This window comes from Balaenoptera physalus (genome assembly GCF_965194825.1).
Source record: "Balaenoptera physalus genome assembly, chromosome: 8".
Taxonomy (NCBI): Eukaryota; Metazoa; Chordata; class Mammalia; order Artiodactyla; family Balaenopteridae; genus Balaenoptera; species Balaenoptera physalus.
In genome coordinates this window covers 64147027-64168110 of record NC_138887.1, presented here as the reverse complement: position 1 = coordinate 64168110, position 21084 = coordinate 64147027, and the positions used below count along the sequence as shown (strand labels likewise).

Here is a 21084-nt window from a genome sequence, read left to right as displayed (position 1 = left end):
GAAAAGACTTATTTGTGGATGACGATTACATTATCATTTTGATTCAATGAGGAATAGGGGCTGACAAGGTGTTAAGTTGGATGCGTCAGCTTGTCACTAAGAAATCAGGATTTCGCTTTTGTGTATGATTGAAATTTTTCATAATTAAAATGTCCGAGAAAAAGAACAAAGAAATCAGGATTTCTGAAATTCCCTTTTTCAAAAGAAGAACCAACTTTTGTTCTTGCGTGGAGTGCAAAGAGGTTCCACCCTTGAGATGGAAAATAGCAATCCTAGCAAACAAATTAGACACCAGAGCTGCCCAGGGCCCACCCCGCACAGACAGGGGTCGGACCTGTAACAGGCAGAGAGCATCCTGAGCCCAAGAGGCCAGGGAGCCAATACCTCCGGCTGATTCAGGCCATGCTTAGTCTTCCCAAGTGAGGCCAGGTACTAGTCAAATAGCTTTTGAGTCCCAGCCTCTCTAATGAGACTTCAGTTAATGAACAACAACTAGAAACATGTTGGCAAAGCTCAAAGGGACACACACACACAATTTATTCTTCCCTTGCTCTTAGTAGATAGCTATGTGAACGATGTATTAAAATTGCAGTTAAAAAAGCTTCATTCCCATTTTAAACAAAAACATAATGACAACCAAATGTAAAAGATATCTCAAAAATTATACACACAAACCCAACAACAAGGGGAGAATACACACTGTCTCGCTAAGGTAAGAGGGTCTGAGTGGGAGGAGCTCTGAGAAACCCACTTCCTCCCCTTCTCTCCCTCCTCCGAGGCGCGGAAATCCCTCCTCACCCAGAGGTCCACCTACAAAAGGCTTCCAGGCCCGGGCACCCTCCAGGAACTTCACAAACTGATTAAACTCATCATTAAATCTATTAAAACAGTGGAATGTAGGGAAATCTAAACACAACAGGCTATTAGAAGGGAGAGTGAGAACTGGTGAAATCAAAGAATATTAACAGGAAGGATCATGTTTAACAGAGGCAGATCATGCCAATCCCCAGACTCACACGATCCTTCAATGGCTCTCCATTGCTCTTATGACAAAGACCCCCAATCCTTAATATGAAGGACAAGTTCCCACACAGTCTGGCCACGGCCTACCACCAACCCCCGCCCCCCGTGCCCTGCACTTTCCATACTCCAGGCCTGCCAGCCTCTGCATTTCAGAATATGACTTTGCAGCCACTGTTCCCCCTGTCCACAATGTTGTCCTCTGTCCCCCCACCTCTTGTCACCTTCCCAACTCCCATGGCTCAAATGTCACTCAGTGGAAGTCTTTCCTGACCTCCCGGTTGGCATGAAGCCCCCTTTGCTATCTCTCACACCATGTCTCTCCTACACAGCACCCATCACAACATCAGTTCACATTTATTTGTGGTTCTCTGATGAACACCTGTCTGTCCCACTAAATTAGAAGCACCAAGCAGGCAAGCACTCTTTTTCCCACTCAACATGGTATCCTGCACATACAGAACGGTGCCAGGCACAGAGATGAGGTTCTCAAATAGCTGCTGGATGACTGAGTGGACAGGCCTCCACAAGATGCTCCCAGCGTGGAAGGCTGACCAAGCCACAGCCTCATGAGTCATTAAATTAGCGTCAAGAGGGCTCCAGAAAAACAAGGTCCCTTTGCCAACAAGCCCGTAAGTTCATGCAGTGCACAGGTGTTTAACTTCCACGCTAAAGCTCAGCCCAACCCTAAACAGAGCTGAAGCCTTCCGGAAAGGGCCATGCCCTCAAGGAGACAGTCTACAGCAGGGGTCTCTGCCTGGAAAATGCCTGGTTCTAGCCAAAAGCTACTATTGAAAAAAAATGCTCCCTTTCGGTATTAGGCTGGCTGGTCTCTGTCCCCCCAAAATTCTTTGCAACTACAGGACTTCTCATTTCCCAAAGAAAATATCTATGTGAGGGTACTCAATTCCTAGGGCTGCTACAATCACTGACCACAAAGTGGGCGGCTCAGCACAGCAGGAATTCGTCCTATCACAGTTCTGGGGACCAGACATCTGAAATCAAGGTGTCAGCAGAGCCACGCTCCGTCCAAAGGGAGATTCTTTAGGGAAGAATCATTCCTTGCCTCTTCCAGCTTCTGGTGGCCCCAGGTGTTCCCTGGCTCGTGACCCCATCACTCTAATCTCTGTCTCTGTGGTCACAATGCCTCCTGCCCCTGCCAGTGTTGTGTCCTAATCTCTTCATCTCAAGATCCTCAATTTAACCACATCTGCAAAGACACTTTTTCCACACGGTCACATTTGCAAATTCCAGGGATTATGATATCTTGGTATCTTCAGGTGGCCATAATTGAGCCTCCAACAATGAGTAACCTAGAATTTGAACCAGAGCTTCCATCTCCCAACACTCCTGGGCTTTCATAACATAAGGGGGGCAAAAACTTCTTAGTACATTTACCTAAGTTTAGTCAACAAACTGATGCAAAACAGAGGCCAGATATTGGACTAGACACTGGAGATAGTAAAATATGCAGGACCTGGACCTTGGACTCAAGAAACCACAGATGGGGGACCAGTACTTAACTAAAAATGAGTATTTCAAGTCGCCATGACATCTGGGCCAGCACAGCTGTCATTATTTTTAAATCCTAAAGTTGTCAATTTACAGATAGCTTTTTAAATTTTAATAAAGTTATGCACTAAAATCCCTCTGGCCAGTCAAGCTAAGTGATTACACCCCAAGAGAGCCCGACCAGATTAATGGCACGCCCTCCAGCACTTCCTCATTGTTTGTTCAGCGTGTGCGTCGTGCTTTTGTGGGCCATTGTGTGGCTTCTGTCATGTAATTTTTTCAAGGAACAGTAGTTGCTTTGGGAGGATGATGTGTGACTTGCGGAAAGGGAAAGGAAGGGGAAATGAGGACATTCACCATTTTACACTGAGAAAAGATGTATGATTATATCTATTTTTGAAGTAAATACTGTGGAGCTGTGTGTCAGGGTTAGGGAAAATAGCACAGGAACATCTGCATGGGTCTTAAACAGTGGTCCTATGCTACTAACTCGGTCAGCTTAAATACCGGAGACAAGTTCTTCAATTTCTCAGTCCTTTTGGCAAGAATTATCACAATACATATGGTGAGCTATAAAATATTTCTACCCTTAGACCCAGGAATCCCTCTCTTAGTTCTTTCTAAGGAAGTATTTAAACAGAAGGGAAAAATGTCATATACATGAAGATATTCACTCCAATACCATCTATTATAGAAAAGTAGAAACTGAAATAACTCTATAAGGGCATGATTTCATAAAGTATGGTATATTAATCTGTTAGAAAATGATGAAGTTATTTACACTGTTCATATGAACAGCATATGGAAAAATGAAAAGTCGAAAAGATTATAAAAGAGAATTACAATTAAAATGAATTCAAATTATGAAAAACATTGATGCAGGTTAACAAATTATGGAAGATACTAAAAAATTCAAAATATTTGTGGCAAGCTGAGAAGGTTGTGGGTGATGGTTTTCCCTTTTCCCTGAGCTATGCACTGTCAATACTGTAAAAAAAAAAAAAAAAAAAAAGTTAGTCATAGGGCAGAGGATTGAGACCATTCAGTAAAATGCTAAGATTTAAGATAACAAAAAATCAGAAAGAAAATGTCAAGTTAAAGAGGATTGTGAGATTATGAGAGAAGAGGCAGCTCAGAACAGTGGAAAGGCCTAGGACTAGAGCCAGACAAGCCTGGGCACCTTTTGGTAGCAAATTGCTTGATCCCTCAGTTCTCATCTGGGAAATCAGGAAAAGAAAGCCAACGTTTCAGATTTATTATAAACTCTTGAAAAAACATACATGTTATGTTACTTTATATATGTTAAATACATATTACATTGTTGATGTCTAATGAATTTAAGCCTCTATTTTTGAAGAGTATATGTGAAAAGAAATAGGAAAAGCATGTGTGTTAATGGGGGTGGGATGGAAAGGAAGCAAAGTACATTAAAAGATACTACAATTATACAAAATTAATGCATCTAGGAACCAAAATGTTCACTGAAAGAAAGAGGTACAAAATAGAAGAGAAGGAAAACTCCTGTAATGTTCAATTTAAATAGGAAATATCATTATGAACTTTTTAAAAGTATATTTCCCAGCTCTTTCCACTGAAAAGTTACCCTGGTAACAATGAGCCAGTGCCTAGCTCCTTGTTTCCAAGCACCAGTCCCAAACGAAAGGAACCAGGACTTCTTTGAGAAAAGAGTACTTCCCTGGTCAGAAGCAGGACAAATCCAAAGCGAGCCTGGAACATCTTATTTACCAAAAGCAAAGAGCACTCAAAGGCTGAGGGTACAAGCCAGCTTAAAGGGACTCCCAGTGACCTCACTGGGACAATGTGAACAACTCAGAGAACACAGTAATAGATTATAATGCACTGAATTTAAAATAAAGAATTCCATGAGTTTATACGGATATAAAAAACTAAGAGAAAGAAAAGGGAGTGGAGGGAAGAAAGTTTTTCTTTACCAAAGAACAGTAGACAATAAATAGAGGACAAATAAAGAGTTAGAAAAATCACTACTTTTCAAACGTCAATGTAATAACTGACTCAGAAAAGGATCACCATGGATGCCAAAACGACTGGGTGAAAGGCTGCTTGGGAAACAGGATACCCATGGTGTCAGCAATGCCGGGACAAGGTACCTCCCGAGGAGATACAATAGGTAGTAGAATCTCTCCTAACCTGCACCCCAAAATCTATCATGAATCCAAGTCATGAGGAAACAATCAGACAAGTCCAGAATGCGGGACCTTCAATGAAATAACTGGGCCTGGGTTTTAAGTCAATTTCATGAAAGAACAATGAAAGGCAAGGCTCTGTTCTAGATTAAAAGATATACAACAACTAAATGTAATACAGGAACTTTGATTAGATCCTGGATTGAAAAAACAAAAGGCAATGAGCCATTTGAGGTGGGGAGTGAGGGGAGAGATCTGGTACATTTTTAAATAGACTGGATATTATATATTTCACATCATTGTTAATCCTCCTAAGTATGATAATGGTAAGAAGAATGTTCTTATTCTTAGAAGATAAACACTGAAGTATCCTGGCCTGCAATTTAGTTAAATGGTCCAGCCAAAAGAGGAAATGTGTGTGCATGTGTAGAAAGTGTATGTGTAAAAAAAAAAAAAAAGGCACACTGGTGTTAAAAATGTTAAGTCAATCTAGATGAAAGGTATCTATTGGGCATTCACTGAATTCTTTCAGTTTCCTGTAGCTTAAAGAATTTAACTATCAAATAAGAAAAAAATGATCTTAAACATTGAGTCTGATAATTCATATTGCATGTGAGCTTGGTCACACTTCTTCTGAATCTTGTAAGCACAGAGGATGTGTAAGCAACCAAATTTTCCTCAAAAAAAAAAAAAAATGTTTGCTAGAATAAATCTATGTTCTGTCTAGCTTTAGCCTGAATGGACTACTGTGAAATATACCTCTGCCTCACCCTGCACCTCCCCAGGGAGGTCCTGTGAGGGAAGGAAGACCTGTTCATATATGACATTTTCCTATCAAGCAAAGAATCCCACCTTGGGGAGGTAGAAAACAGAAGTAACCCAAGTAACTGCTACTGGAACAAACAGAGACAGTATAATCCAGCAATCTGCCAGCATATTACAAGACGTATAAATGCCAATTTCCTCCCCACTCCCTTCCCACCTGCAAGACTTTCACTTTAGAGGAGGTTACTTTCATGCATGATGGAACAACAGGTGCATAAGCAAGAAAAGGAAGGTGCTGGTAAAACTGACAGCATTCGCACTGCAGCACTGGAGTTTACTTTGGTTGCATCTCAAACCCATGCATGTGGGAAAATCAGACACAGGACCGACAGAGAAAGTTCAGAGCTAAAGAACACCACCCCAGAATGGCAGGTGGCTAATCTATCAAAGAGGGTGCTGGCACATGGCAAGGCCAGACGGCTGGATCTTCTACAGTTTATACAGAGAAGGCTACTTCTTATATATTATACTTGGTTATTAGGGGACACTGGCGGTCATATTACCAATATTTCAGAGCCCAAAATTCTGCACTTAATGGTAAAAGCCAACTGCATTCTTATACAACTTAGGAATGACTCATTTTTAAAAATGTAAACAGAAAAGACTGGTAAGGGAAAAAAAATCCAAAGGCATTTTGCAAAGTGTCCTATTTAATTTTAGATGGTCCAGTGTCTCTCTTCCAGCTTGGGCAGAATGCCCTTCTTGGGGATTTGGAATCATTATTCTGTCTGTTAGATTTAGAACATTTAATCATATGTGACATTTAAAAGTTACTTGAGCAGAGAGAAAGACTGTAGAAAAGTTATGTTCACAGAGCTATGTTTTACATTTACTCACAATTTTTACAGTGGCCTTCAAAAGTACCAATGTACTACATACACTTGAGTACATCTTCACACCATTCAACTACAAGAGTTGTGAAACTAAATAGTTGTTTAAACTATGTCAAGAAATACACATATAGAATCCCCAACTGTGATAAGAACACTGAAGGAAATGTTAAGGGTATTATTTCTAAAATAATGTATTAATTGTAATAGGGAGAGAAAATGCTCTTAAGAGATGGGAAGGTAAACACTGACTTCCTAATCATTAAAGCAACAGAAAGCTGTTTCAAACAGAAAACAATTAAACGAGATAATTAAGAATAAACATACCCATCTTTGGTCTGATCCACCACACCACTTAAAAGTTCCACAGTCTTTGGATTAGGCTGGCTTCCTCCAAAAATATTCAAATATCGAATGACGAAGTCATTGGGAGACATGAAAAATTCACCATTTTTTTCAATGTTTGCATACTGTTCAAAAAAAGAGAGAAAATATATTTTGTTCTCAAAAGTATATAACCAATATGTGAAAAAGCTGAGAATATTCAATGGATAAAACATCAGACATGACAATATACTCTTCGCAAGGACAGTTATTTCCCATCGCTCCAAATAAAAAGCAAAACCCCATTAAGTTTGCCGAGTTTTGTTTTTATACCAGCGGTTCTCAACTGCAGGCAGCTTAGCCTGACTGTCCAGCTTACAAACACCAATGTCCCCAATAGCCAAGCACAATGCACAAGGACGAGCCTTCTCTGTACGTTACCTGACTTTCTGGGGTGCAGTTCTCTAGCTCTGAGCTGCCTCTGTTTTCACGTTTCCCCACAGGGGACATCCGGCAGTGTCTGGTGACAATTCTGACTGTCGTAACTTGGGGGGGAGAGGCAGAAGCAGAAACTGGCATCTACTTGGTACAGGCCAGGGATGCCGCTAAATGCCCACGATGCACAGGACAACCCTCCACCCCAATAACAGAGACACCCAGCCAACTGTCGACAGCGCTGAGCTTGAGAAACCCAGGTTTACAGAAATCTGGAAGGACAAATTTTGTCTTGTTCTTTAGCAAGAACACGTAGCTTTAAAAAAAAAAAAAAAAAAAAGTAGAATTCTGAAATCATGAATGAAAACGATTCAATTCTTTTGCCCCCTTTCCTGTTTCAAAGGCAACAATGTTAAAAAAAAAAAAAAAAAAAAAAAGGATGACAAACAGGATAAGCTGGAGAGCAACCTGTTCACAGCAGGGCTGCTGTGAGATTTTATGGAAGCAGGTAGGAAATGCTGCTGTGGTTAGTGTCCTCTCCATCTAGAGCAGAAATGGTCAACAAGAATAAGGGGGCGGGATTTCCCTGGCGGTCCAGTGGTTAAGACTCCACACTTCCACTGCAGGGGGCACAGGTTCAATCCCCGGTCAGGGAAGTTCCACGTGCCGCGCAGTGTGGCCAAAAAAAAAAAAGAATAAGGTGGCACGTGATGCTTTTTCACAGCGTTCCCCCAGGTCTTGCCTGCAAGACGTTCCAGTTCACATAAGTGGAACCTGCTCATTTCTGTTCTGTGGAGGACCGGGGGCTGTGGGAAGTGCTGAGAAACAACATGGGCATCACACATACTCCTATGGGGCAGGAGAGGGCCTCTTGATCCTTGGGATCAAACAGTGATTTGTGGGGTGGAGAGATGAGGACCATGAACTATAAGAAGAGAGCTAGTTGGGTGACAGGAGCCACAGTGATGGGAGAGCACAGTGAACAGAGGCGCAATGATAGCATCTCTGTTCCCTCTGTAACTGCAGTTAATCCCAATTAAAACTGTTTTAAAAAGTCACTTGTCGGGGCTTCCTTGGTGGTGCAGTGGTTAAGAATCCGCCTGCCAATGCAGAGGACACGGGTTCGATCCCTGGTCCGGGAAGACCCCACATGCAACGGAGCAACTAAGCCCGTGCGCCACAACTGAGAAAACCCACGCACAGCAACGAAGACCCAACGCAGCCAAAAATAAGCAAATAAAAAAAATTAATTAATCAAAAAAAAAAGTCACTTGTCATTTCTACATTTCAGTCATTCCAATGTGGGATAAGCTCTTCGTTAGATACTCAGTTACGGGCTTTAGAGTCCGTCGGGCCTGGGCTGCAGAGAGCTCTGCTTCTGCCTCTGCATCTAACCACCTGTAGGGCCTCAGGTAAGTAACTAAAGCTTTCTGGGCCTCCGGCTCCTCACCTGTAAAATGGGGACAACAACACTACCTGCTCTTAAGGTTGATACTAGAAATAAATGAACAATCACGTAACACACTTAGCACAATGCCCTATACACAACAGGTATTTTATAAATGTTCTAGATTATTGGTTTTTGTTTAACATTTTTTAGCACAGTACAAAAGAAAAGCTCAAAGATGGCCCACTAATCTTACTATTCTTCAGTTAGCAATGAATTTGGCTTTTTGCAAACGTAGAAGGATTATACTTTGATTTTCCCAACTGAGGCAAAACAAGACTGAAATATAAAGGAAATGTCACTGTTAACTACAGCAATCCTATGATTTAGAATTATACCTATGTTTGCTTATAGTAGTGAATAATTCATTTATTTAAAAACACAGTTGAACTCTTCTCCCATCAGTAGACATTAGATTATTACTGGATTATCTCCAGTTCGGGGTATTTTTTTTAAAAAGCTAAGGTAACCAGCTTTGTATGTAACATTTGTCCAAATTCCTGGCAACTTTCAAAGGCTAGACTCTGGGAAGAGAAATTGTTGAGTCAAAGGAGAGCATCGTTAAGGCTCTTGATACTTATTAACACACTGCTCTCCAGAAAGATTGTATCCATTACAGTCTCACCAACAGTGTGAGAACATAGCCTTTTCCCCCTCTGTCTATCATACTTGTTGTAAATATTATTCGCGTTTAATATTTTTATATAATTGAGTCTGTAGATTTTTTATCTCCTTTGCAATCTCCTCCATTACTTCTAAGTTTAGAAACTAGTTCTTCCTCATCTCAAGACTAAATATTCACCCACGTTTTCTCTTAGCTTTTCTTGAATACGTTTATCTTTTACCTTTAAGTTTCAGTACATTATTGGTACTTTGTTTTTCTATGTGGTCTGAAGAAAGGATCCTCCACCTTGAGTCTTTTCTGCTTACTCTCTTGGTTGTCCTAGGATCATACATCAAATCATTCTCTCTTCCCCCATTTAGGATGTAATGTTTACCACATACTAAATTATCATATGGTCACCAGGGAAAGGCTTGGCAAGCAAGTCCATCTTCAGTACCACTTCTGATCAGTCGTCAATGGCTTCCTAAGGTCAAGATGTACTCTGACCAAACTCCATGGGAGAATGCCAGGATGGGATGACAGCTCCTGTCATCACTGAAGCAGGAAATGTTTCAGGTCTATCCTAGGCATTGACCTGTCTACTCTTGCAAGATTACATGCATCTTAATTGCTATAACTAGAGGGAAAGCTCTGCCGGGACAGGACTTTTTTCCTTTCTCACTGCTATCTCCTCAAGTTCCAGACTGTTGCCTGGCAGATAGTGAAACATGTTCAATAAATATCTGCCGAATGAATGTGAACTTACTTACAAAACAGAAATAGAGTCATGGATGTAGAAAACAAACTTATGATTACCAAGTGGGGAACAGGGGGAGGGATAAATTGGGAGACTGGGATTGACATGTACACACTATTATATATAAAACAGATGACTAATAAGGACCTACTGTATAGCACAGGGAACTCTACTCAGTACTCTGTAATGACCCACATGGGAAAAGAATCTAAAAAAAGAGTGGATATATGTATAACTGATTCACTTTGCTGTACACCTGCAACTAACACAACATTGTAAATCAACTATACTCCAATAAAAATAAAACAAAAGATGGCATTACTTTTCTCTTGCAAGTCTTCTTGGCCATAATCACTCTTTGATTTTCCCCAAATGATCTTTAGAATCACTGTCAAGCTACCGACCCCTAAAAAAATTCCACCGAAAATGGAAAATAAAACTACAGTGCAATACCACTACTCATACACAAGATAATTAAAAAGAAATAACCAATGTTTGCAAAATGTGAAGCAAATGCAACTGGTGAAGCACTTTAGAAAACTGCTTGGCAATATCTACTATAACTGAACATACACGTAAGCAGAGACCCAGCAATTTCACACCAAAAAACAAAAACAAAAACCCCATGCTTTAGCATTTTAATGTCCACAGCAATATTATTTTGATAAGTATGTTATTTGTCATTTTGTTACCTGTTTTCTGGTTGTTTTGTATTATAGTTGTTCTCTGTTCTTTTCTTCTTCTTTTAGTCTTGTCCCTTGTTGTTTGATGATTTTCTTTAGTGATATATTTCTGTTCCCTTCTCTCTAGTTTTTGCGTATCTACTGTAGGTTTTTTGATTTGTGGTTACCATGGAGTTCATATATGTTGACCTGTATCTACTTGTTTTCAACTGATTAAGTCATCTAAGTTCAAACACATTCTAAAAGATCTACATTTTCTATTCCTCCCTGCCACATTTTGTTTTTTGAGGTCATATTTTACATCTTCATGTCTATCTCTTAACTGTTTATTGTAGTTTAGTTAATTTTACAATTTTTGGCTTCTAGCCTTTATACTAGCTTATTTAAGTGGCTGATCTACAGCCTTTACTATATACTTGCCTTTACCAGTGGGATTTTTCCCTTCCTATAATTTCTTATTGGAGTTTTTTCTTTTTCACTTAAAGGAGACCCTTTAATGCTTCTTGTAAGGTCAGCTTAGTATTGATGAACTCTTTTCGTTTTTGCTTGTCCGAGCAGCTCTTTATTTCTCCTTCAATTTTGAATGATAATCTTGCTGGGTAGAGTATCCCAGGTTGTAAGTTCTTCCCTTTCGGCACTTTAAATATATCATGCCACTCTCTTCTGGCCTACAAAGTTTCTGCAGAAAAATCAGCTGACAGCCTTATGGCGGTTCCCTTGTATGTGACTTTGTTTTTCTCTTGCTGCATTTAAAATTCTCTCTTTACCTTTTGCCATTTTAAGTATATGTCTTGGTGTGGGTCTCTTTGGGTTCATCTTGTTTGGAACCCTCTGTGCTTCCTGTACCTGGATATCTGGGAAGTTTTCAGCCATAATTTCATCAAATACCCTCTATACTCCTTTCTCTTTTCTCCTTCTGGGACCCCTAAAATGCAAATGTTAGTACACCTGATGTTGTCCCAGAAGTTCCTTAAACTATCCTCACTTTTTACAATGTTTAACTTTTTGCTCTTCTTATTGGGCAATTTCCATTACTCTATCTTCCAGATCACTTATATGTTCTATATCACCTCATCTCTTGTTAATTCCCTCCAGTGTATTTTTTTTTTCATTTCAGTTATTGTATTCTCCAGCGCTGGCTGGTTCTTTTTTTATATTTTCTAGTTCTTTATTAAAATTCTCACTGTGTTCATCTATTCTTTTCCCCAGTTCAGTTAAGATTCTTAGTACTAATGCTTTGAACTCTTTATCAAGTAAATTACTTATCTCTGTTTCATTAGTCTTTTTTTCCAGGGTTTTTTTCCCTTGTTCTTTCATTTGAAAGAACATTTCAACATTTTCCTCTGTCTTCTCATTTTGTTTAACTTTCTCTGTCTCTATGAAATTAGGTGAAACAATTACCTCTCCTGGCCTTGAAGGCGTGTCCTTGGAGCATCCATATGCAGTCTGCACGTGCCCGGAGGCTTTGGTGGGAGAGAGAGATCTGATGTGAGCACGGGCTGCGTCTTCTCCAGGGTGTACTGGCAGCTACCGCCTTGGTAGGAGGTGGAGCTGGAGTTGGAGAGGCTAGAGCCAGAGCCATGAGCAAGCCAGGGCTTCTCTGCTCAGTGGCCATCACAGCTCTATTGGGGGTGGGAGCTGGGTTTCTCTTGAGTATGACAGAAGTCTCTGCCTTGGTTTGGGACATGGCCAGGGCCTGAGGGCTTTAGGGCTGCATTTCTGTGCAGGTTTCACTTTTTCCCCCATGTGTGTACCTTGGTTAGAGGCTGGATCGGGGCCAGAGGGGTTGGATCGGGGCCACAGCGCTAAGCTGGTCCCACCCCACAGCAGCATCATTTTGAACGGTGAAGAAATGGAAAACAACTCAAATGTCAACAGTAGAATGTTTAAATGAACTGTGGTATATTCACACAATGGAATAAACTAATACCAACTACACACGACAACATGGATGAATCTTACAAATAAAGCAAGAATGAAAGAAACTAGACACAAGAATACATATTGTATTATTCTATTTATATAAAGTTGAAAACCAGGCAAACTAATACATGGTGACAGAAGTCAGACAACTAGTTACTCTTGGAAGGAGCGGGTATTAACTAGAAAGGGCATCAGAGGGCTTCGGAGGTGCTGGGCACACGGGTGTACTCACTTTGCGAACATTCATGGAGCTGTACATTTATGATCTGTGCACTTCATTTAATCCTCAATAAATAGTTTACATTGGGCTTCCCTGGTGGCGCAGTGGTTGAGAATCTGCCTGCCAATGCAGGGGACACGGGTTCGAGCCCTGGTCTGGGAAGATCCCACATGCCGCAGAGCAACTAGGCCCGTGAGCCACAACTACTGAGCCTGCGCGTCTGGAGCCTGTGCTCTGCAACAAGAGAGGCCGCGATAGTGACAGGCCCGCGCACCGCGATGAAGAGTGGCCCCCGCTTGCCGCAACTAGAGAAAGCCCTCGCACAGAAACGAAGACCCAACACAGCCAAAAATAAATTAATTAAAATAAATTTTAAAAAAATACCTTGGCTAGCTTAACAAACCACAGTACCAATTACCTGGCAATTCATATCTTTAAAAAAAAAAATAGTTTACATTTAAAAATCTCAGATATTTTATCTGCCTCATTTTTTTAGAGGTGATAAATCATCTCCTAAATGTAAGAACATGTTAATTTGGACACAAAGAACACAGTTTTCTGCAGTTTTAAAAACCAGCTCAGCACCAAGGCTGGGGTGGTCTGCCTGTGATTAAAGTAAACATGTCAAAGGTTTTCCTTAGACTGATGGACAGAGGGTCCCTGTCTGGGGAGTGGACTATACCTTACAGCTACCACATCTTTGAAATGTCATTTAATCCTTCTTTGGTAATACATTTTACAAATGACCTGAAGCTTCTCTCCCTTACAATTTTTGGAAGTTTTAATATGATTAAACATATATACTTATAAAATGGGAAGGCTTTTAGGATTCCTTGCACAACCTAGTATAATACTAATTGTGATGGTTAATTTTATGTGTCAACTTGGCCAACAGGTGCCCAGATTAATCACTGTTTCTGGGTGTGTCTGTGAAGGTGTTTCTGGATGAGACTGGCATTTCAATCTGTGGCCTCAGTAAAGTGGATTTTCCTCCCCAATGTGGATGGGCTTCATCCAATCCGTTGGGGACCGAATAGAATAAAAGGTGGAGGAAAGAAAAATTCACACCTTTTTTCCTTCCCCACTGCTTGAGCTGGGACCTATCTTCTCTGGCCCTCAGGCCGGGATTTACATCATCAGCTCCCCTGGTTCTCAGGCCTTCAGACTGGGGCTGAATTACAACACAGGTTTTCCTGGCTCTCCAGCCTGCAGACAGTATATCATGGGACTTCTCAGCCTCTGCAATGGACGGTGTGAGCCAATTCCTCATAATAAATCTCATTAGATAGATAAATAGCTAGAGCTAGAGACGGAGATATCTCCTACTGGTTGTTTCTCTGGAGAGCCCTGACTAATAAACCAGCTGTCAACATGAAGACTAATAAACCAGCTGTCAACATGAAGACCACCACACCCAATGAATACAGGAGCAAAGGAAAGGAATGTGTCACTACACTGTACGCTCAGAGGCCAGGGGGCCTGACTGGCCTGTTCACCACTGGTGGAACAAAATAGTCTATCAACTGTGAACACACCAGAACTGTAATCATCCAGCCACCCGTTTTTGCCACAAATCATTCACATCCGAGGGCTGAAGGGCAAATCCTCCTTGACTGTTTTCCAGCCACTGAGAAATGCTGTGCACACCTCATCACTACGTCTGACCATTCTTCACCCTGATTCCCTGTTACAGGGGTGGAATAAAGTATAATTAAGAATTTCCATATGGATCAAGTATTTTATGTTATTAAGGAATTACTATTAATTTTATGAAGTGCACAGTGATATATATTATGGCCATGAGGGAAACTGTTATTATTTGGAGCTGTATGCCAACGTATTTCGGCTGAATCATGGTGACAGCTAACTTACACTGAAATATGTCATTAAATATATATATGTGAAACTATATGACAAATATTAATTTAAATTAAGTGGTGGTTATGTGGGTGTTTACTGTACTACTCTATTTTCTGTATGTTTGTAAATTATAACAAAAAATTTTAAATACAATTATCACAAAGTTAATACAGAAAAATATATTACTGTTGATAAAAATTTAAAAGAAGATACAATTTTTCAACTAACAAGTTGGCAGAAAGGTTTTTTATTGCTGCTGCTGTATTTTTTTCAATAATCTGAGTTGACGTCACAATGTGGAGAAATGAAAACTTCCATACTCCCAAAAACGTGTACTGACACAATCTTCTTGAAAGGCAGTGTGCCAAGAACCAAAAGCCTTAAAGTGTTGTAAACCCACTCTTTAATCCAAAGATGCCACTTCTATGAATTTATCTTAAGAAAATGCTAGCTATATGCAAAAATGTAGTTTTAAGGGTATTCATTACAGTGTTGTTATAATAGAGCAGAGAAGACAACTAAACATCCAATAATAGGGAGTGGCTAGATAAATTATGGTAAAACAGCCATATACAGTAATATGATAGCAATAAAAATAATGCAGAAATGCTTTCAATTATCGGAAAAGGTATTCATAACATCTTAGGTGAGGGAAAAAATGGATACAAAACAGTATTTTTCCTCCTGTTAAGGAAAATAATTATATTCATACACAGAGACAAAGAAACAGGGAGAGGGAAAGGGATACATGTCTATATAAACATATAGACATAAATATAGATGGGTCACAAGTTACATTTCTTTATACACAACTGCCTTTTAAATTTTCAAAAAATAGGAACTGTTTTACCATAAGAAAAAAGTTTTTCAAAGAAGGAATTATTTTTTCCAATTTTGCCTACAAACATTTTTTAAAGTATATATTATGCTTTTGTTGACAAAGAATACAAGATCAGTCATTTCAATCAAACAGTCCTTCAAAATGTCTTTAACTTGCCCATTCTCCATTCTCCCTGCTACCAAAACCCTCATCAAGTTATTAGGGTCTCACATCAGAATTACATCCATAGCTGCCTAACCCATGGTCTTGCTGCACCAATCAAATCTCAGACCCACACTCCATGTCGCTGGATAACTCAGAAAACCTTCAATGGCTTCCTATTGCTTAGCAGAAATAGCAAACTCCCAATTCTCTTTCTAATTTTGTCACCCACACTCTGTAATACTTGGCAGACTCCTTGGCACAGAGTTGAATTTAAATAAACATTTGAAGAATGAGCAGGAATCCTTCAATCTGGAGGCTGTTTGCTCCCAAACCCACCTCCAGGCCTTCCCTCCAATGTAGTCCTGTTTCCCAGAAGCCTCAGCTGCCCTCCTCAGTGCCTTCCAGCTCCCACGCGATCCCGGGGCTCCTCAAGTTCCCTCTCCAAGGAGCTTTCTCTGACCTCTCCCCGCCACAGGGACTGCTCCCTCCTCCCATTTCCTGTGGCATTTGCTTTAACCACACAAGTGACCCTTGACTGTGCTGACTTAAGATTTTTTTTACCTTCTGCATGCCTGTAAATCTGGTCTCCTTTTTCTGCACATCCCACTCACTGCAAATTTCCACGGGGTTTTATTTAAACTGTAAGCACTCAAATACACACCTGTTTAACATGAAGCAGCACGGAAAGTGTTAGGCAGAGGAAAACCCCATGTCAACGTTTAGGTTAGAAACAAAACTGACTACACCTAGACCTCAACTTCTACATCCAGACAAAACATTACCCGCCACATATCACTAGAAAAGCCTGCATAAAGACATTCAAACACCTTAGGCTGGGGATGCTTTATGCCAAGTTCCACCTTGCCTACCATTCTAGTACCATTGCCTAAGACCCTATGCTGCAGGCCACTGCCACACCTGGCGCTCTTAGAGCTCTTTGCTTTGGTCATGCTATTTCCTTTGCCTGGAACGGTCTTCCTTTGCTCCACAACCCTCCTCCAGCTTCTCCATCTGATAAATACCAGCTCAAATATCACCACCTGCCGCAACTTTTAATGACCCTCTCTAGGAAGATGTAATTAGCCCCACATCATCTCCCTGCTAATTAATGCTATATAACGCAGATCAACCATATTATTTTTTTACACTTCAACACACACACAGTGAGAGAGTTAAGGGCAGGAGCCATGATTTATGCATCTTTATATCCCCAACACCTGACACTGTACTTAACATACAGTAAGCGGCTTCAAAAAATGAAGTGGAATTGATTTTAACTCTTTTCAAAATACTAAAATAAGCCAGAATTGGGCCCATTTTAGCCCTCCAGGACCCCTCTCTCCTTATCTGTTTTGGTTCTGCTAGCTCTCTCTGTTCTTCACAGCTGCCACTCCCCTGTTACCAGCACATCTGGTCCAAAGGGTGCAGTGAAGCTTCTCTCCACCTCCCCTAAGCTACAGAAGAATCATCTAACTAGTTTAGCAGAGAGAAGGCTGGGATATTTATAAATAAGGAAAGTCAGGAAAGAGTCATAGAAAGTCAGCAAAGCAGTCAGGTTTACAGCATGCTCACTGCTGATCCAAGCTTAACTGAAAAGCCCAGCCCCAGCAGAGACACGCCTGGTCCAGCCCCCAGGCGCCTTGCTCCCTATTCTTCCCCCATAACAGCGTCTGCGGCAGAGAGTAAACAAGAGATCCTCAGCGTGCGGAGCCAAGGTGGATTTGTGTTGGTACCACACTACCCAAGCCCGATGAGATCACCCGAACCTCTGCCAGATCCACAATCCCTTCCAGAAACTGCTGACCACTGTTTTCTTCGGGGACAGTTGCCCCACATCACCCTCTCGGACTCTAAGTCATAAGGAACTCTCACTCAAAAGCCACGTAGTCCCAGCCACGCCAAGGGAAGACAGCACTCCCCTATCTGGTCCCAAAGATTCCAGCCCAGCCTTCAGGCCCACTGACACAGAAGCCCCACAGGTGGCTCTCCAGAACTCTGTATGGACTGCCACCCTCCTTGGGTCTACCTGACCAACCTCATTTGTCTCCAGTAAAGACGTGCCTGCTACTGAGATGTGGCAGCTGGAAAAGATACGTTGTTCCAAAGCAGAATCTTAACCCAGCCTCACCAGCCACCACGTGCCATCAAAAGGTGGGCACGGCTCTTACATGGAGCCTTTGCACTGGATCACATCAAAAGCAGTAAGTATCCAAGATGCACCACCTACTGAGACACTCTAAGTTGTTCCCATTTCCTGTGAGAAGGATGCCCACAGCTATTGCTGGTTTAGAAAACGGAAGTACACAGATCCTGAGTTCAAGGAATGATTATGACTTGGCCAGCTAGAGTTAACAAGTTTTATGCATCTCTCTAGGTTCTTTAGCAACCCACTCACGTGCTCTTCTGCAAGTGGTCTTCCAGAATTACATCATAAGAGTAGACCTTAAATACACACCTTTAAGATGTCTATGGTTCACTCATACACACCTCAGCCCAATCATGGGGGGCCCAACGTGCACAGCAACAAACACTAGTCTAGGTGAGAAAGAAATGTGTTTCTGTTTTCTGGACTTCCACTATCCAGAATTCTTTTCCACCTTAGAATCTCTACACTGTATTGACCTTTCTGGGCAAAAAACAAATTTATAAAGAATTCTGCTTTCTTATATATAATACAATCCACCTTACAAATTTTTTTTCTCATATTTTGCTCATATTTTTAACCATTTTCTCTTGGAGTCTGTCTCTTTTTTTGAATTATTTAATTTCAAGCATTTACTGAATCAATATCTTATGCATATCACGTGCATATCTAATGCATATCACTTTCAAATAAGTTTTTCATTGAATCTTTACAAATTTTTATGACATTATGAAAATGTTCATATATCAATATATACAAAGTAGACTGAATAGTATAATAAACCCAATATTCCATTTCCCAATTGCAAAAATTATCCTCATACTGCCCACTTACTTCTCCTACACCTCACCAAAAGTGGGTTATTTAAAAGCAAATCTCAGATATCATAATCTCATCTGTAAATACTTCAGTGTACATCTCTAAAAGAAAAAGACTCTATAGTTCCCATATTCGGAATACCATTACCTGGCCTAAAAAATCAATTAGTAACAATTCTTTAATATCAAATAATCCTATCAGTATTCAAATTCCTTGATTCCTCAATTTTTTAATAGTGACACAGTTTGATGAGGAAAGTGATGCTCACAGAATTAATAACTTCCTAAGCCATATATGTGATACATAGCAGTATAATAAGTTTCTCACTTTAAGGCTTGATCCTCTTTATATATAGCACAGCTACCTTTTCACCATGTTTAGAAAAGGTCCACATATATATATTTTTTCAAATTTTCTTTACAAAAGCGGCTTTTTCTTTCTTTTTTTAGTACTTCATTGCCAGTTAAATAACCTTAAAAGTGGTCCAGTGTTTGGGACCTGAGGTAGGCTTTTATTAGAGTATTAATCACTCAGTGCCTAATATCACAAAGTAGGTGCAAGCATAAGAAACTAAGGAAATAAACTTGTGTGGTGTCTGTTGGGATGTAGTATCTACTATGACTCATACTGGGGCCTCCTCAAGGGCACCACAGTTGAAGTCAAATGATATGATGAAGGTTATGATGGTGACAGCAATAACAATCTCTAAGGAGAGACAAGGCTAGTCCCCTTTGGATGAAAGAAGGATTACTAAGATGTTTACAAAGAGCTTTAAACTTCTTAGGAGGAAAAGCATTAGTATCATCAAACTGCACAAGTCAATCCTGGAAAGGTAAATGGGTTGTGAGACTACATCCCCCGGCAACTCTGTTTCAATACCTAATACCATGTGAGACAAAAGAAAGTAAAATATAAACCACGCGGCCATCACAAACAGTCGCCTACAAGGATTTGATACATTATAAAAAATAGATATAACTGTAAAGGATCTCTTTTATAAGTCTTAAGATACTTTGGGGGATTTTTTAAAAAATATAACAATGAAATTAAGAGCTGCTCAAAAATAATCTTCAAAGTTACAGAACACAAATCAAACAAAAAACAAAACAGATTCCTTTATACTGACCTTCAAAAATATTGTTCTAAGTTCGGCTGGATCTGCTCTCTTGGTTAAAGCCACCTATAAATAAATATAAAAATGTTTATATTATTAGAACAAAGCTGAGAAATCAAGCTAGCAGACTGAAAGAAAATAAACTCCAGGTTAGAAATCAGTGGATTTCATTTTTACACTTAAGGCACTAAATTTCCCCAGTGCATAAACTACTCTCTGGATTTTAAATTAGACTCCTTATGTGGCTTCTAGAATGATAACATTCCGTGCAAGAAACCAGTAAAGCTCCTAATATGTAGTGTTTAATATATACCATTTTTTTCCCAAAATGAATAAGAAAAAAAGAAAAGTTGAAACAGATTTGTAACCACCTGGCATTTTAAACTACACTCCAGAGTGACCCACACCTTTCATGGGCGAATATTAAAGTACAACTTGTTCGTTAACTATGCAAGAGAACACAGTTCTTAGAGAAGTTAGTGAGTAAGGCAAACAATATTAACAGAAGGGAATTACTTCCCACAGTTCCACAATGGACAGGTGTGAATGCCCAGCTATCTGGTCACGCCAAGCAGTCTCCTCCTCTCTCCGACTTTTAAGAAACCAGAAGTCTCCAATTATACAGCATTGAGAAATATAACCATTGTTTTGTAATAACTTTAAATGGAGTATAATCTATAAAAAATATTGAATAGCAACGTTGTACACCTGAAACTAATAATGTAAATCAACTATACTTCAACGAAAAAAAAATCCTGTCTCCATTTGTATGACTACTATTTACCACATTCTAAGAATACAAGGGGCTATGGTTACCTTTCAGAGCAAAGTTTGACAGATTAGCTCAGAATAGGTGTTGTGCTTAATTCTCCAGCCCACAAAGTCCAAAAACATCATTGGGGAAAAAGAAGACAAACTTGAACATGGCTGCCCCAGGCCAACACAAAAGAGTCCTTATGTGGAACCAAACAGTAGGCTTATTCAGCGTCCCATCACCCCATCCTGCTGGCAAAAACCGTCAGGAGACTGAATTCTCACCAAGCACAGCGTCACCCCATGATACAGCCAAGGAGGGGTTCCTGGAACCACCCCCCAATACTGGAGCCATGTCGCTTATCCATGAGGAGATTTATGCAAATTGTTCTAAATCCTTTCTGTGTGTTTGCAAAGGCTCTTCTGAGATCTTTGGACAATGGGTTCTCTGTCTCGAAATATGTAACTGCCTGAGCTTCTTGGCCTGCCACTGTCAGGAATAATTTTATTAACTAATCACTGGAATAGGAGAGGTAGTTTTCCTGAAACCAGTTAGTTGGTCACCTTGTTTCCCAAAGCAAGACTGATAACTCTTAACTTCAGCTGACTACTTGTAACCACCAATGCTATTTTTATCCGTAAGAATTTGTAATCTCGTTAAAATC

The 21084-nt window shown here is 40.2% G+C and overlaps 1 protein-coding gene across 1 annotated transcript in view; it reads right to left on the bottom strand.

Moving 5' to 3' along the window:
* The window catches only part of SLC25A13 (solute carrier family 25 member 13), a 205006-nt gene that overhangs the window by 152842 nt on the left and 31080 nt on the right, over positions 1-21084 (bottom strand). The window contains 2 exon segments of the mRNA XM_082471842.1: positions 6680-6822; positions 19679-19732. Of these exon segments, the coding sequence (XP_082327968.1) occupies positions 6680-6822; positions 19679-19732 (197 nt within the window).